Consider the following 16,270-nt stretch of genomic DNA (forward strand, 5'->3'; position numbering starts at 1 on the left):
TAAAATACTTTCAACTTTTGCAAATCTAAAGGATCATAAAGAATAAATGTTTAGAAGTTCCTGTTTTGATGCAGTTCATCCACTCAGTTTGGAATTTATTTCCTGAATATAAAATATTAAAACAAAACTAGAATTCACACATTCCATTGTTTTCATCAAAGTATGTTTCCAGTGAAGTAATATAATGATCAGCAAGCATGATACTGAGTTATATTATTAACTTTTCTAAAATTGCTCTATTTTAAATCAAACAGTACTGTTATTCAACAGCCTAAAATTCACTGCTTTTTAATCTTCACCCACCATCATCCTGTTGTTTCTGCTTTTTCCAAGGTGCATATGTCCAGTACCGGATTTACCATTGTGCTTAGGTGTGCTTAAGCACAGGGCCTCGTTGGCCATGGGGCCCCATCTTCTTCTCCCAAAAAATTTACGATGAATTTTTCAAATGTTTTTCAAAAGTCAAAATGTCATAAACTTCCTGAGTATGTATGCCTGACTACCTGTGTAGGCATACCGGGCCTACCTCTTTCAGGGCCCCGAGTATGTATGCCTGACTACCTGTGTAGGCATACCGGGCCTACCTCTTTCAGGGCCCAAGTAAGGGGCCTCATAACTTAACTAGTACAGGGCCTCATTTGTCTTAAATCCGGCACTGCATATGTGCAATGAAAATGTTTTCATGTTTATAACATTTCCATTGTTCTTAGCATGCCACACAAATGGAAATGTAACTTTTAATCCTACAAGTGAAAATATATATATATATATATATATATATATATATATATATATATATATAGCTCTGTGTATGTTTGTGTGTATGTACCTTTTAAAATCGATATTAAGTATGCATTATTGATTCCAAATTCTCATTTACATTGTCACTTTTCAGTAATCTAGGCATAACTCTATTATTAGTGAAATTTTAATTTTATTGTAGAAACCAAGAAATAACTATTTTTATATATCAATATATTTGGGCAAAAATTCTAAAGAAAGCATCCTATTAACTGAGATTTCTTAGTCAACTGATTTCATTGGCTATTTTGCTTAAGTCAGTAATGTGAGCAAACTTAGTCCCACTTGAATCTCTTGTTTGTTTTTTCTTTCTTTTTTTAGTTTGCTTTGTTTTAAATTTCAGGGAATTTTGTGATACATTTCATCAGTCTTGCAGATACCTTGCCTAACTAGAGTTAAAATTCCCAATAATTGGTTGTTTACTTGTATGTGATGTAACATTGTGTCATGGGATGTCTGCATCTTGGCGTTATTCTACATGGGTCCTCTAGACTTACTGATATATCATATGTACTATTAAACATAATTGATACTTTAAATTGATTCGGGTCTTTATCTCTCTTGGGGACCCCTTGAAGTACTAAAAACATTATATAGTTCTATGTACTGATGAAGCTAAAATGGTTTTAGGGTAGCTCAGCTAAACTTGTAATTCAGTGGTCAAGGTTTGATACCTGCCCATTCAAGTATGGATGAGCAGTGTCATTGTTTCCTTGAAGACATTGCTTCCATATCCCTGGCATTCTACAACCAGTACTATGTTAATATACAGGTTATTACACATGCAAATATTACATGGATTGTAAACTCTTGTCCACTCATTATACTAGTTTATTTTATTCATTCTGTAAGATATTAATGTTCCAAGTTGACCAAAAAAAGTTTCAAGTATTTACTGGAATAAAATTTGTGTCAACATCCTGTTTGATGCAGTTTTGTTTCAAAACCAGAGGTACAGTCTACAGTGTGTCACTAGACCAGTACACTGAGGTAAAATCTAAAGTGAGTCACTAGGCTAGTACACTGAGGAACAATATACAGTGAGGCCCTAGACCAGTACTCTGAGGTACAATCTGCATTGGGTCACTAGACCAGTACACTGAGGTACAATCTACAGTGGGTCACTAGACCAGTACTTGAGTGACAATCTAAAGTGAGTCACTATACCAGTACACTGAGGTACTGCTTGTATTGGATATCTAGACCATTACTCTGAGGTACAATCTAATATGAGTCACTAGATTAGTACACTGACGTACAATCTACAGTAAGGCCCTAGACTAGTAATCTGCAGTACAATCTAAATTGGGTCACTAGACCAGTACACTCAGTACACACTACAGTGGGTCACTAGACCAGTACTTGAGGGACAATCTAAAGTGAGTCACTAGACCAGTACACTGAGGTACATTCTACATTGGATAATGAGACCAGTACAATGAGGTACAATCTACAATGATTGTGAGTATTAGTCCATTACACTGAGGTAAATATATGGTAGAATACTAGACCAGTACTCGGAGGTACAATCTACAGTAAGTCACTAGACCAGTAGACTTAAAAGTTTAGTCATGTTACCATTCTTACATTGGTTATGATAGTGTCTTGCTATTAAATATATGTACACAATGTATGACATATGACCTAGCTAGAGCCAATATCAGTCCACTCTCCCATTATCCAAAAGTGTGCAATAATTAGGAGCCTTGAACCCAAGAACCTTGATCATTTTTAACCCATTATCATGGTATTTTGCTGTGAAATCGTATACTTGTATTCATATAGGAAGAGTAGAATGGACTGGTAGAAACATATAAAGTACTCCGATTCATTTAAAATAGCATTGATCACATCTACATCCAGTCAATAATACCATATGTCTTTGTAGTCAGCTCTTCTTCAGTTTCTTTGAAAGGTTTTGAGACTTGGTATAATTTTTGTCTGTACAGTAAAGATGTATGTGACCTTGCAAAGATTTCTTTGCATTATTATAGACAGATCATACTTTTGAAAACCTATTACTGCCAATGTCAAAATAATTCCTTTTCATCAACTGTTGCAATTGTTTTGGACTGTAATTGTATTATTTTACTGAGTGAAAAATGTATTTCGTTGATCTTAAATTTGTGTTGTGTTCATTAGATTTTATGTTGATGTTTTTCCAGTATCGCTGACATAACTGGAAGTTTAAAGATCTATGTTCCCCAGTATGACAAGTATTAATTTAAGTTTTGCTATTCTCCAAGTGAGATCTATTAAGAATGTTCAGCTTATGACATTGCTGAACCAACTTTATCATTTTATTTAACTGTACAATGTGCCATTAATGGACTTTATTTTAGCTTACCTAACCAAAACCAATTAGTTATGATTTGGCTTGTGTTATTTATCTATAAATGTTTGTTGAAATCTTAGTATACCAGAAATCATATATTTGATTTTGATCATTCTTGGTGTTTTAATGACTCCCATCGGACTCAATAGCAATTAGGTATAAACATTTTGACTCTACTGGCAACACAATACAGTGAGTTCATGGCATTGCCTTGCCTCACTCACTATGACTGACAATTTTGTGTGACAACACTGGTGATCATATTTCTTATCCAGTTTTGCTAAACTTGTGTGTCTGAGCTAATCTGCCAAAACAGGATCAATTATGATTGAGATCTACATATATTAATGAGGTGATATTTCATATGATTATCTGCAGAATTTGGTACCTTTCTAGGGGACAAATGTCTGATATTATTTTAATCAAATTTTGAATCTTAGCTAATATCATTGTGGTTTTGACATGATTAATAATGCTTGGGACCTACACATATTAATGAGGTGATCTTTCATCTGATTGGTGAATGTATTACCTTTTTGATTTTAGATGATTTTAGTCTGATTTTTAACAAACGTTTATATCATGTCAACCCTATTCCACTCTTGGTTATTTGGTCAACTCATGGATTTAAGTTCCTTATTTAGGCTCTGTTCATATTACAGTCAAGAAACTTGGATAGAATATGTCCATGAGTATTAATCAGATCTATGTAAGTAAGTCAGTCTGTTTAATTTGTTTTATTAGCTTTGGAATTTGTGTTTTAAGCTCATTTTCATTGCAGATTCATGAATAATGATCAAATGTATATCTGCAAGTTCTACAGCACCCGTGTACTGCATGCTTTTTATTGAATGAATTTAGAGTGTGAGTTCCTTTATCAAACAGATCAGTTTCAATATGTGTTTATTGTTTTCATCTGCCAGAGCATGTAATACCGTCTCTCCTGCTGCATTTCTGAAGCAACAAGAAAACGACCATGAACTACATGTAATATGGAGGATAATATAGGGTATGGACAATAGACAGACACATACATAGATGTTTGACATGTAGCACTTTCATCAATGCACGCTTTACAAACAATTGTACTTATATACAAAAAAGACATGAATATAAGAATTGTGATTAGCCTGGTCGAAATAAGCCGCTTCCTAACGTACATTAAAAATCATCATGAAACATGCCACAAAGGCTGAAATCTATATTATTATACAGAACACAATGTAACCATCAATGCATATTGATTCGTCTGATGCTTGCATATAACAGCCTGATATTATCTTATTAAATCCATATAATCTGTCCAACAGTGTATCATCTTTTTGGTGTGGGTGGAGTGGGGGAGTCCTGCTAGTCCTAACGATCAGTTGGGATTTTCACTTTAGGACTTTGGAGTCCTGACAATCAGTCGGAACTTTTATCTTGTAACCCACTAGACTGAGAGTTTATTGGGATTTTGCCTTGGAACCTGCTAGTCCTGATGTTCAAATGTACCTTGGGACTTGCCAATACTCTAACTCACACAGGATTTTGACTTAGGATCTTCTGTTGCTGAGAGTCAACTGGGGATATTTGTCTTGGGGCCTACTAGTGCTGATGTTCATATGAACCTTGGGACCTGCCAATACTCTAAATCACACAGGATTTTGACTTAAGATCTTCTGTTGCTGAAAGTCAACTGGGGATATTTGCCTTTGGGCCTACTAGTGCTGACACTCGTATCAAGATTTTTGCCTGGACTTGCTTGTCTGCAAGTCAGCAGGGAATTTCGCATTGAGGCCTACTAGTGCTGAGAATGGTATAAATAGTTTTGCCTGTTACTTGCTGGTACTGCAAGTCAGCTGGGAATTTTGCCTTTGATATGCTAGTCCTGATAGTTAAATGGTGTTTTTCTTTTGCATCTTTTGATAGGCATGTTTGTCTGTATTGATAGTCATGTTTGTCTGTATTGATCGTCAAGTTTGTCTGTATTGATCATCATGTTTGGTTTCTTGGTCATGCTAGAATGTGTCAGCTGTGCATTGGAGCTTGCATGGCAATGTCGTAATCTGCCTTATGCTAGTTTCAAGCTGATTGAGATACTACTGAGGATGCTCATATTGCGGGTTGGTTTCAAGTGTTTTTAAATAATGTGATTGACGTAAGTTTTCTCAGAGAAACATAATTTACTTCAAAATTGGATTTCCTTCAAGCTAGTGTGTATTATATTTTCTCCTTTGAAACTGTCAGGTAGTGCTTCAGAGCGCAAACAGGATCTTGCATAGATGTTGTTCTTGACCCAACCATGGAATAGAGTGAGCAAGTGGCTTGGAATGTAAAATGATAAACTGGACAATGTTATCCGGTATAGCAACAAAGCTAACAACTAATAACATCTGGAAGTACTGAAGGGGGGAGATAATGGGCAAAAGTTATTGTCCTTTGTCTATTGAAACAGTCAGGAAAAGATGATATTCATGTTTTTGCAAGGCAAGACTCATGAGGTGGCAGGCTAATATTATTAACGTAATGCAATTAGGAGCTTCAAAAGAGAAACGGAGATACATGCAAATATTTGTAATACAATCATTGGAAGAAAAAAAATAGATCATTATAACCTACTTTTGAAACCAATCAGTCCCACATTCGCTATTAGTGGTTAGCATACCAGAAACACGAGTGAAAGGGAAGTTTGAAATTCTTAAACAGGATCAGCCCAGGTCAGCTACCATGATATCTTTGGGCAAGACACTTTACTCCAATTGCCTTAGATATTTCAGAATTTGTATGCTGACAATTAAAACTTAGCACAGTGTTCATTTTCAGCCAAAGTTGAATGATCATTCTGTTCTCAAAAACTACTAATGCCACAGGCGAGTAGAAACCCATCTAATTCAGTTGTATGGATCTACCTGATGATTATGTGTTCTGTCCAAGGCAGAAAGAAAGAAAGTATAAAAGAAAGAACTGTATGAAATAAGAATTGTCTTTATTACTTGGGGAATAAATTATACATATGGTTTACATTATGTTTGTTTGCTGGTACTACATGTAACAGTAGATCCAGGTTTGAAGTTGGACTCAACATATTGATGATTATACAGTATTATTTCTGACGAATATTAGTTTGAAAATGGGTTGCATGTATGTTGTGGTCATGTGCTAAATTCCAAAGCTAAATCAAAACCAGTAAAAGATGAAATACAGTTCATGATGCACTTCTTTTGTTGCAAGGGTTTGGTAGTAACACAAATGAATATCATCACCAACTTCATGATTCCAGCATGTGACGTTCTGTCGTATTGGGGTGGGGTTCTCCCAATATAATTTAATTAAATTAAATTGAAAGTTCCACCCTGGCTTGTTAGGTTAGAAAGTTAAATTAGTGATGATGTAGATTTACAGCTCTGAGCCCCCAGTCAGCAATGCCGACGGTTAAATTATAGAGAACACCAAGATGAAATTCAATCAATAACAATTTAATAAATGTGATAATTTAAAAAAACGATAACTTCCAATCACTCGTCTTTCCCTCGACCAAGTGACAGCCTAATTCATCCCGTGATTTACAGTGTGAGTTCGATTTTTCCCCTGTCCTTGCATCTACTCATCTATTCCCGCTGATTCTTCCTTCTTTACGTTCCTCTAACTCCTCCTTTGTCTCTGTTTCCCTCTATACTATCTCCTCCTCCATCTTCGCTCCCAGACTTCAACTTCTCCTGACTTCTCTCCTTTCCTCCGTCTCTACTATCTCCTCCTCCAATTCGCTCCTAGACTTCAACTTGTCCTGAGTTCTCTCCTTTCTTCTCTTTTCCTCCGTCTCTCTATCTGAGACTACGGGACCAAACTGAAACTGGTCTGTCCCTCAAAGCTTCCTGTGAAAAACCACAAGGCGTTAACAAATGTTTTATCGAACCTCACCTCACACTATAACGACAATTAACCATCAGATAGCTGTAACTGTTTCGGCCATGCATGCATATACATCGAAAATCCCACACACTTCTTGCAGGGTAAACAATGGCGTAATAACACAGTATCAGCGAATTGTTATACAGACATCAATACATTGCGTCACGTCAGTATATACACATATATATTTAATATCATCGTACTACAATCTGACAAAATCAGACGCATGTCTGTACATCACAAATATTCAACAATGGCAAAATTTATAATCATATGAACATATGTGTTAGTCTACTATAAAATACCCACATAGTAAATTACAATATTAACTCTTACGACGGCTGGCAAGCTATATAATTCTTTACAAATATCAACTCCTTTCTTCAAAATATGCAAACATATTAACAAAACAAAGTAATTCTTCGTACTACGATTATAGTACTAATAAAGTATACATACGACCTACAATTAAAATGCAGTCGCATTCCACAAAGACCGAACAAATATCTACTGACCGTTTGAAGCTTTCTGTACTTAGACCTTCCCGCTCTAAGATTTTCCCGCCAATAACGAATGGCTATTCGGAGTTACGCTAACCTCTTCTCTGGGTAATTTCTCTCAGCGAACTAACTTTTGCCGGAAAACGCAGGGATATCATTCTACCCAAATCAAGGTCTCCCCCTATCTCGATTCTGATTGGGTGGCGCTGTGCCCCTGTCCAATCGTCTTAGCGGCCAGTTCAACCTGTCTGTCTGTTTGCAGGGGAAAGAAGTTAGGACACTCCCACTTCTTCATGCAATTTCTTTTGATCTTGGAAACATTTCGACACCTAGGTGATAGTTGGCTATCGGGCGCCTCGCAACTCCGATGTCCGGTTCTTCTATTCTAGCCACAACAGTCTTACGTAACGGATTAGTGCTAGCCTTCGGTAATGTTCGACATCAAACAATGACCTGTCAGAATTACCTTGATTATACATGTTTCAAACTGGGCTACTCTGGGTCGGGGTAAACATGACACCCCCCCCCCCCACGCTTGAGAATAAAATCGGGATTTTATTCCCTCAAAATTACTTAAAATGCAATGACATCAATACACGAAATAAAGAACAAAATTATCACGACACTACACACTGAGTGCGAACATGAATATATATATATATATATATATATATATATATATATATATATATATATATATATATATATATATATCTAGCGATCTATCCCATTCCAGCGCTCCTGCTCATGAAATCGGCGCCTACGTTCTCAGTTCCTTTCACGTACCTGATCTGCATCTGGCATTGCTGTAAGAACAGCGACCATCGCATCAATCGTCCATTCGACAATTTCGCCTGCGCGAGATACGCGAGTGGTTGGTGGTCGGTCTCCAAGATGAACTTCCGCCCGTATAAGTACCGCTCGAACCGTGATATACCGAACACGATTCCGAGGCATTCTCTCTCCGATACGGAGTAGTTCTTCTCGGCAGCTGACAACTTCCGACTGCCGTACGCGACATATAACGATTCCCGTGCGACGACGCGGGTTTTATCGGTCCGATTAATTGCATCGCGACGCATCGAAATGGTTCATCGATAACGGGTTTACTCCCCAAGGGGACGGGTCGATGAGCCGTTTCCGGTGCCATTCTCTGGCACTTGTCACAGGAGAGACAGAACCGCTTAACGTCTCCCTGGACCCCTGGCCAGTAGAATTCTCTGACAAGACGGTCAAGCGTCTTGGCAATTCCCATGTGTCCACTCATGAGACTTTCGTGCGCGAGTTTTAACACTTCGCCTCGCTTCTCTTTCGGCACGACGACTTGCTTAAAGTGTTTGCGGCCTTTCCTGGCGTGGCGATACAAGATCCCCTTCTTGTACTCAAACTTCACCGCGCCATTCGGAGTCTCTTTCTCCGTTCCTGCTGCAGCGTAATTGTGCAACTGCGCCAGAGTTGCGTCTTCCTGTTGCAGCTTCCTCAGCTCGGCCGGAAGAACGTTACTCACCGGTGTCGATGTAACTTCCATCGGCTTCGCTTTCGTCTGTCGACTCTTGGACCTGGTTTCCACAGCACTCACCGGCATCGGTGTGCAGGTTTCGGGGTTCGGTTGTGGCAACACATAACGACATCCCAGTATGACGTCATGCGACAAACCATCCAAGCATGCAGCTTCAGTTTTCCCCTTCACGTACGGTGAATCGAGGTCAATGACAGCCACTGGCAATGAGTCACGCGCGCTGTTCGCGTACTGAACTTTGATTACCTCCCCTGTGTAATCCTCGGGCTTAACGTACTTCTTGTCGACAAGGGCTGGGACGCTACACCCAGTGTCATACAAGATGGTGGCACCTTCTCCGTTGACAGTAGCATACGCGAGGTTGGCTGGGTTACAGCTTGCATCCGGCTCGCGCTCCTTCCTAGCGACGGCATTCACCTGGGTCTGCCTGGCCTTGGGACAGTCCCTGGCAATATGCCCCGGGCGCTTGCAGTTGTAACACGTCGGCGGCCCTCGCCGACCTGCAAGTCCCGCTTTCGTGGGTGTGGCCTGTCCAGGTCTATGGTTGGAATCCCTACCTGTAGATCCCCCTCCGACCCTCCCGTCGCCCTGACGGTTACGGACAGCCGGCTCTACCTCAACCACACGGCGCGACTCAGTGGGTCGGGGTCGATCCGCACCCCCGGAACCTCCACTTTTCGAGTGTGCCTGCTCGTATCGCTCCGCCATGCTAGCGATCTCTTCGAGCGTCCGGTGCTCTCTCTCTGCTAGAACGACTGTCAACTCGCGACGGTAAGTACTCAGGACATGTTCCTTGAGTATAACCTCGCGTAGCCCGTCGTACGATCGTTCGACTTCGGCCATCTTCATCCACTTCTCAAATAACCCTCGAACACGGGTGTGGAATTGAGAGTGGGTCTCCGTTGCCTTTTTCGCCGAGTCCCGAAAAAGTTTGCGATATGTTTCGGCGGTCAGCCGATAATGGCAGAGAAGGGCCTTTTTGAGCGCATTGTAGTCGTCAGCATCGTCTGCAGCTAAGCCGTGGTAGACTTCACGAGCTGCACCTTGCAAAAAAGCTGAGACATTAATCGCCCAATGTTGTTCAGGAATTTTATGAGCGTGAGCGAGTTTCTCAAACTGAACAAGAAAATCGTCGATAGATTCCTCCTTATCGCTGAACCGCGGCATACTTTTCTGGACCATTCGGTGGTCGATGAAAGGTCGTCCGGTCCCTCCAGAACTTGTGCTAGCGTCGTCCCGATCTATGTCCCTAGCGGCTAACCTGACCTTCTCCATTTCGAGAGTGTGAGCAAGCTCTCGTTCTTTTGTGGCCGCTGATATCCTGGCCAGCTCCAACTCTTTCTGTGTTTCTCTTTCGGCGGCTATCCGGGCCAGCTCCAGCTCTTTCTGGGTTTCTCTGTCCGCGGGTATCTTGGCCAACTCCAGCTCTCTGTCCGCTGCTATCTTGGCCAGCTCTCGGTCCGCTGCTTTTTCTGCCTTCCATTCCTTGATTCTTTCTTCAATAAATGCTGCCAGGCGATCTCCCTCGTAGCCGAGATCTTCCGAACCCATGGCACGGTACTCCTTGATCATTTGCCTTTCTGTAGCCATATTGTTATACTAATAGGAAGTGATACCTTGTCTCGACCTTACTAACAATGGACAGATATTACAAGTTCCCAGCCAAATACTTACCTGTCGACAACAACTAATTTCGTTCAGGTAAGATATTTGCTCGATATTTGCTTCACAATTACTGCAAGTAATTAAAGATCTACCAAACATGCAAATATCAAATATAACAAACACAAGAGGAGAAAATCATAAAAATTCAAAATACATAGGATGGAAAATATCTCACACTGTTCACTAATACTTCCTAACAAATAAACTTTTAGGTCGTAAAATAATATTTATGTCTAATTCAAATCCCGGACGAAGCGCCCACTGTGACGTTCTGTCGTATTGGGGTGGGGTTCTCCCAATATAATTTAATTAAATTAAATTGAAAGTTCCACCCTGGCTCGTTAGGTTAGAAAGTTAAATTAGTGATGATGTAGATTTACAGCTCTGAGCCCCCAGTCAGCAATGCCGACGGTTAAATTATAGAGAACACGAAGATGAAATTCAATCAATAACAATTTAATAAATGTGATAATTTAAAAAAACGATAACTTCCAATCACTCGTCTTTCCCTCGACCAAGTGACAGCCTAATTCATCCCGTGATTTACAGTGTGAGTTCGATTTTCCCCTGTCCTTGCATCTACTCATCTATTCCCGCTGATTCTTCCTTCTTTCCGTTCCTCTAACTCCTCCTTTGTCTCTGTTTCCCTCTCTACTATCTCCTCCTCCAACTTCGCTCCCAGACTTCAACTTCTCCTGACTTCTCTCCTTTCTTCTCCTTTCCTCCGTCTCTACTATCTCCTCCTCCAATTCGCTCCTAGACTTCAACTTGTCCTGAGTTCTCTCCTTTCTTCTCTTTTCCTCCGTCTCTCTATCTGAGACTACGGGACCAAACTGAAACTGGTCTGTCCCTCAAAGCTTCCTGTGAAAAACCACAAGGCGTTGACAAATGTTTTATCGAACCTCACCTCACACTATAATGACAATTAACCATCAGATAGCTGTCACTGTTTCGGCCACGCATGCATACACATCGAAATTCCCACACACTTCTTGCAGGGTAAACAATGGCGTAATAACACAGTATCAGCGAATTGTTATACAGACATCAATACATTGCGTCACGTCAGTATATACACATATATATTTAATATCATCGTACTACAATCTGACAAAATCAGACGCATGTCTGTACATTACAAATATTCAACAATGGCAAAATCTATAATCATATGAACATATGTGTTAGTCTACTATAAAATACCCACATAGTAAATTACAATATTAACTCTTACGACGGCTGGCAAGCTATATAATTCTTTACAAATATCAACTCCTTTCTTCAAAATATGCAAACATATTAACAAAACAAAGTAATTCTTCGTACTACGATTCTAGTACTAATAAAGTATACATACGACCTACAATTAAAATGCAGTCGCATTCCACAAAGACCGAACAAATATCTACTGACCGTTTGAAGCTTTCTGTACTTAGACCTTCCCGCTCTAAGATTTTCCCGCCAATAACGAATGGCTATTCGGAGTTACGCTAACCTCTTCTCTGGGTAATTTCTCTCAGCGAACTAACTTTTGCCGGAAAACGCAGGGATATCATTCTACCCAAATCAAGGTCTCCCCCTATCTCGATTCTGATTGGGTGGCGCTGTGCCCCTGTCCAATCGTCTTAGCGGCCAGTTCAACCTGTCTGTCTGTTTGCAGGGGAAAGAAGTTAGGACACTCCCACTTCTTCATGCAATTTCTTTTGATCTTGGAAACATTTCGGCACCTAGGTGATAGTTGGCTATCGGGCGCCTCGCAACTCCGATGTCCGGTTCTTCTATTCTAGCCACAACAGTCTTACGTAACGGATTAGTGCTAGCCTTCGGTAATGTTCGACATCAAACAATGACCTGTCAGAATTACCTTGATTATACATGTTTCAAACTGGGCTACTCTGGGTCGGGGTAAACATGACACCCCCCACGCTTGAGAATAAAATCGGGATTTTATTCCCTCAAAATTACTTAAAATGCAATGATATCAATACACGAAATAAAGAACAAAATTATCACGACACTACACACTGAGTGCGAACATGAATATATATATATATATATATATATATATATATATATATATATATATATATATATATATATATATATACATACAGCGATCTATCCCATTTCAGCGCTCCTGCTCATGAAATCGGCGCCTACGTTCTCAGTTCCTTTCACGTACCTGATTTGCATCTGGCATTGCTGTAAGAACAGCGACCATCGCATCAATCGTCCATTCGACAATTTCGCCTGCGTGAGATACGCGAGTGGTTGGTGGTCGCTCTCCAAGATGAACTTCCGCCCGTATAAGTACCGCTCGAACCGTGATATACCGAACACGATTCCGAGGCATTCTCTCTCCGATACGGAGTAGTTCTTCTCGGCAGCTGACAACTTCCGACTGCCGTACGCGACATATAACGATTCCCGTGCGACGACGCGGGTTTTATCGGTCCGATTAATTGCATCGCGACGCATCGAAATGGTTCATCGATAACGGGTTTACTCCCCAAGGGGACGGGTCGATGAGCCGTTTCCGGTGCCATTCTCTGGCACTTGTCACAGGAGAGACAGAACCGCTTAACGTCTCCCTGGACCCCTGGCCAGTAGAATTCTCTGACAAGACGGTCAAGCGTCTTGGCAATTCCCATGTGTCCACTCATGAGACTTTCGTGCGCGAGTTTTAACACTTCGCCTCGCTTCTCTTTCGGCACGACGACTTGCTTAAAGTGTTTGCGGCCTTTCCTGGCGTGGCGATACAAGATCCCCTTCTTGTACTCAAACTTCACCGCGTCATTCGGAGTCTCTTTCTCCGTTCCTGCTGCAGCGTATTTGTGCAACTGCGCCAGAGTTGCGTCTTCCTGTTGCAGCTTCCTCAGCTCGGCCGGAAGAACGTTACTCACCGGTGTCGATGTAACTTCCATCGGCTTCGCTTTCGTCTGTCGACTCTTGGACCTGGTTTCCACAGCACTCACCGGCATCGGTGTGCAGGTTTCGGGGTTCGGTTGTGGCAACACATAACGACATCCCAGTATGACGTCATGCGACAAACCATCCAAGCATGCAGCTTCAGTTTTCCCCTTCACGTACGGTGAATCGAGGTCAATGACAGCCACTGGCAATGAGTCACGCGCGCTGTTCGCGTACTGAACTTTGATTACCTCCCCTGTGTAATCCTCGGGCTTAACGTACTTCTTGTCGACAAGGGCTGGGACGCTACACCCAGTGTCATACAAGATGGTGGCACCTTCTCCGTTGACAGTAGCATACGCGAGGTTGGCTGGGTTACAGCTTGCATCCGGCTCGCGCTCCTTCCTAGCGACGGCATTCACCTGGGTCTGCCTGGCCTTGGGACAGTCCCTGGCAATATGCCCCGGGCGCTTGCAGTTGTAACACGTCGGCGGCCCTCGCCGACCTGCAAGTCCCGCTTTCGTGGGTGTGGCCTGTCCAGGTCTATGGTTGGAATCCCTACCTGTAGATCCCCCTCCGACCCTCCCGTCGCCCTGACGGTTACGGACAGCCGGCTCTACCTCAACCACACGGCGCGACTCAGTGGGTCGGGGTCGATCCGCACCCCCGGAACCTCCACTTTTCGAGTGTGCCTGCTCGTATCGCTCCGCCATGCTAGCGATCTCTTCGAGCGTCCGGTGCTCTCTCTCTGCTAGAACGACTGTCAACTCGCGACGGTAAGTACTCAGGACATGTTCCTTGAGTATAACCTCGCGTAGCCCGTCGTACGATCGTTCGACTTCGGCCATCTTCATCCACTTCTCAAATAACCCTCGAACACGGGTGTGGAATTGAGAGTGGGTCTCCGTTGCCTTTTTCGCCGAGTCCCGAAAAAGTTTGCGATATGTTTCGGCGGTCAGCCGATAATGGCAGAGAAGGGCCTTTTTGAGCGCATTGTAGTCGTCAGCATCGTCTGCAGCTAAGCCGTGGTAGACTTCACGAGCTGCACCTTGCAAAAAAGCTGAGACATTAATCGCCCAATGTTGTTCAGGAATTTTATGAGCGTGAGCGAGTTTCTCAAACTGAACAAGAAAATCGTCGATAGATTCCTCCTTATCGCTGAACCGCGGCATACTTATCTGGACCATTCGGTGGTCGATGAAAGGTCGTCCGGTCCCTCCAGAACTTGTGCTAGCGTCGTCCCGATCTATGTCCCTAGCGGCTAACCTGACCTTCTCCATTTCGAGAGTGTGAGCAAGCTCTCGTTCTTTTGTGGCCGCTGATATCCTGGCCAGCTCCAACTCTTTCTGTGTTTCTCTTTCGGCGCCTATCCGGGCCAGCTCCAGCTCTTTCTGGGTTTCTCTATCCGCGGGTATCTTGGCCAACTCCAGCTCTCTGTCCGCTGCTATCTTGGCCAGCTCTCGGTCCGCTGCTTTTTCTGCCTTCCATTCCTTGATTCTTTCTTCAATAAATGCTGCCAGGCGATCTCCCTCGTAGCCGAGATCTTCCGAACCCATGGCACGGTACTCCTTGATCATTTGCCTTTCTGTAGCCATATTGTTATACTAATAGGAAGTGATACCTTGTCTCGACCTTACTAACAATGGACAGATATTACAAGTTCCCAGCCAAATACTTACCTGTCGACAACAACTAATTTCGTTCAGGTAAGATATTTGCTCGATATTTGCTTCACAATTACTGCAAGTAATTAAAGATCTACCAAACATGCAAATATCAAATATAACAAACACAAGAGGAGAAAATCATAAAAATTCAAAATACATAGGATGGAAAATATCTCACACTGTTCACTAATACTTCCTAACAAATAAACTTTTAGGTCGTAAAATAATATTTATGTCTAATTCAAATCCCGGACGAAGCGCCCACTGTGACGTTCTGTCGTATTGGGGTGGGGTTCTCCCAATATAATTTAATTAAATTAAATTGAAAGTTCCACCCTGGCTCGTTAGGTTAGAAAGTTAAATTAGTGATGATGTAGATTTACAGCTCTGAGCCCCCAGTCAGCAATGCCGACGGTTAAATTATAGAGAACACGAAGATGAAATTCAATCAATAACAATTTAATAAATGTGATAATTTAAAAAAACGATAACTTCCAATCACTCGTCTTTCCCTCGACCAAGTGACAGCCTAATTCATCCCGTGATTTACAGTGTGAGTTCGATTTTCCCCTGTCCTTGCATCTACTCATCTATTCCCGCTGATTCTTCCTTCTTTCCGTTCCTCTAACTCTTCCTTTGTCTCTGTTTCCCTCTCTACTATCTCCTCCTCCAACTTCGCTCCCAGACTTCAACTTCTCCTGACTTCTCTCCTTTCTTCTCCTTTCCTCCGTCTCTACTATCTCCTCCTCCAATTCGCTCCTAGACTTCAACTTGTCCTGAGTTCTCTCCTTTCTTCTCTTTTCCTCCGTCTCTCTATCTGAGACTACGGGACCAAACTGAAACTGGTCTGTCCCTCAAAGCTTCATGTGAAAAACCACAAGGCGTTAACAAATGTTTTATCGAACCTCACCTCACACTATAATGACAATTAACCATCAGATAGCTGTCACTGTTTCGGCCACGCATGCATACACATCGAAAT

General features: G+C 41.9%; 1 protein-coding gene across 1 annotated transcript; it reads right to left on the reverse strand.

Annotated features, from left to right (window-relative positions):
* Positions 1–8,295: 8,295 nt before the first annotated feature.
* LOC149774030 (uncharacterized) lies at positions 8,296–12,396 on the reverse strand. Its single transcript, XM_089945899.1, has 3 exons — positions 12,125–12,396; positions 10,216–11,572; positions 8,296–8,333 (listed from the first exon to the last, which is right to left on the reverse strand). Exons 2-3 carry the CDS (start codon positions 10,634–10,636, stop codon positions 8,296–8,298), a joined length of 459 nt encoding a protein of 152 aa, XP_089802025.1. The 5' UTR covers positions 10,637–11,572; positions 12,125–12,396.
* Between the last annotated feature and the right edge of the window lie 3,874 nt (positions 12,397–16,270).

The sequence above is a fragment of the Sinohyriopsis cumingii genome, unplaced genomic scaffold (assembly GCF_028554795.1).
Source record: "Sinohyriopsis cumingii isolate HCF-2022 unplaced genomic scaffold, ASM2855479v2 utg000452l, whole genome shotgun sequence".
In the NCBI taxonomy this organism is placed as follows: Eukaryota; Metazoa; Mollusca; class Bivalvia; order Unionida; family Unionidae; genus Sinohyriopsis; species Sinohyriopsis cumingii.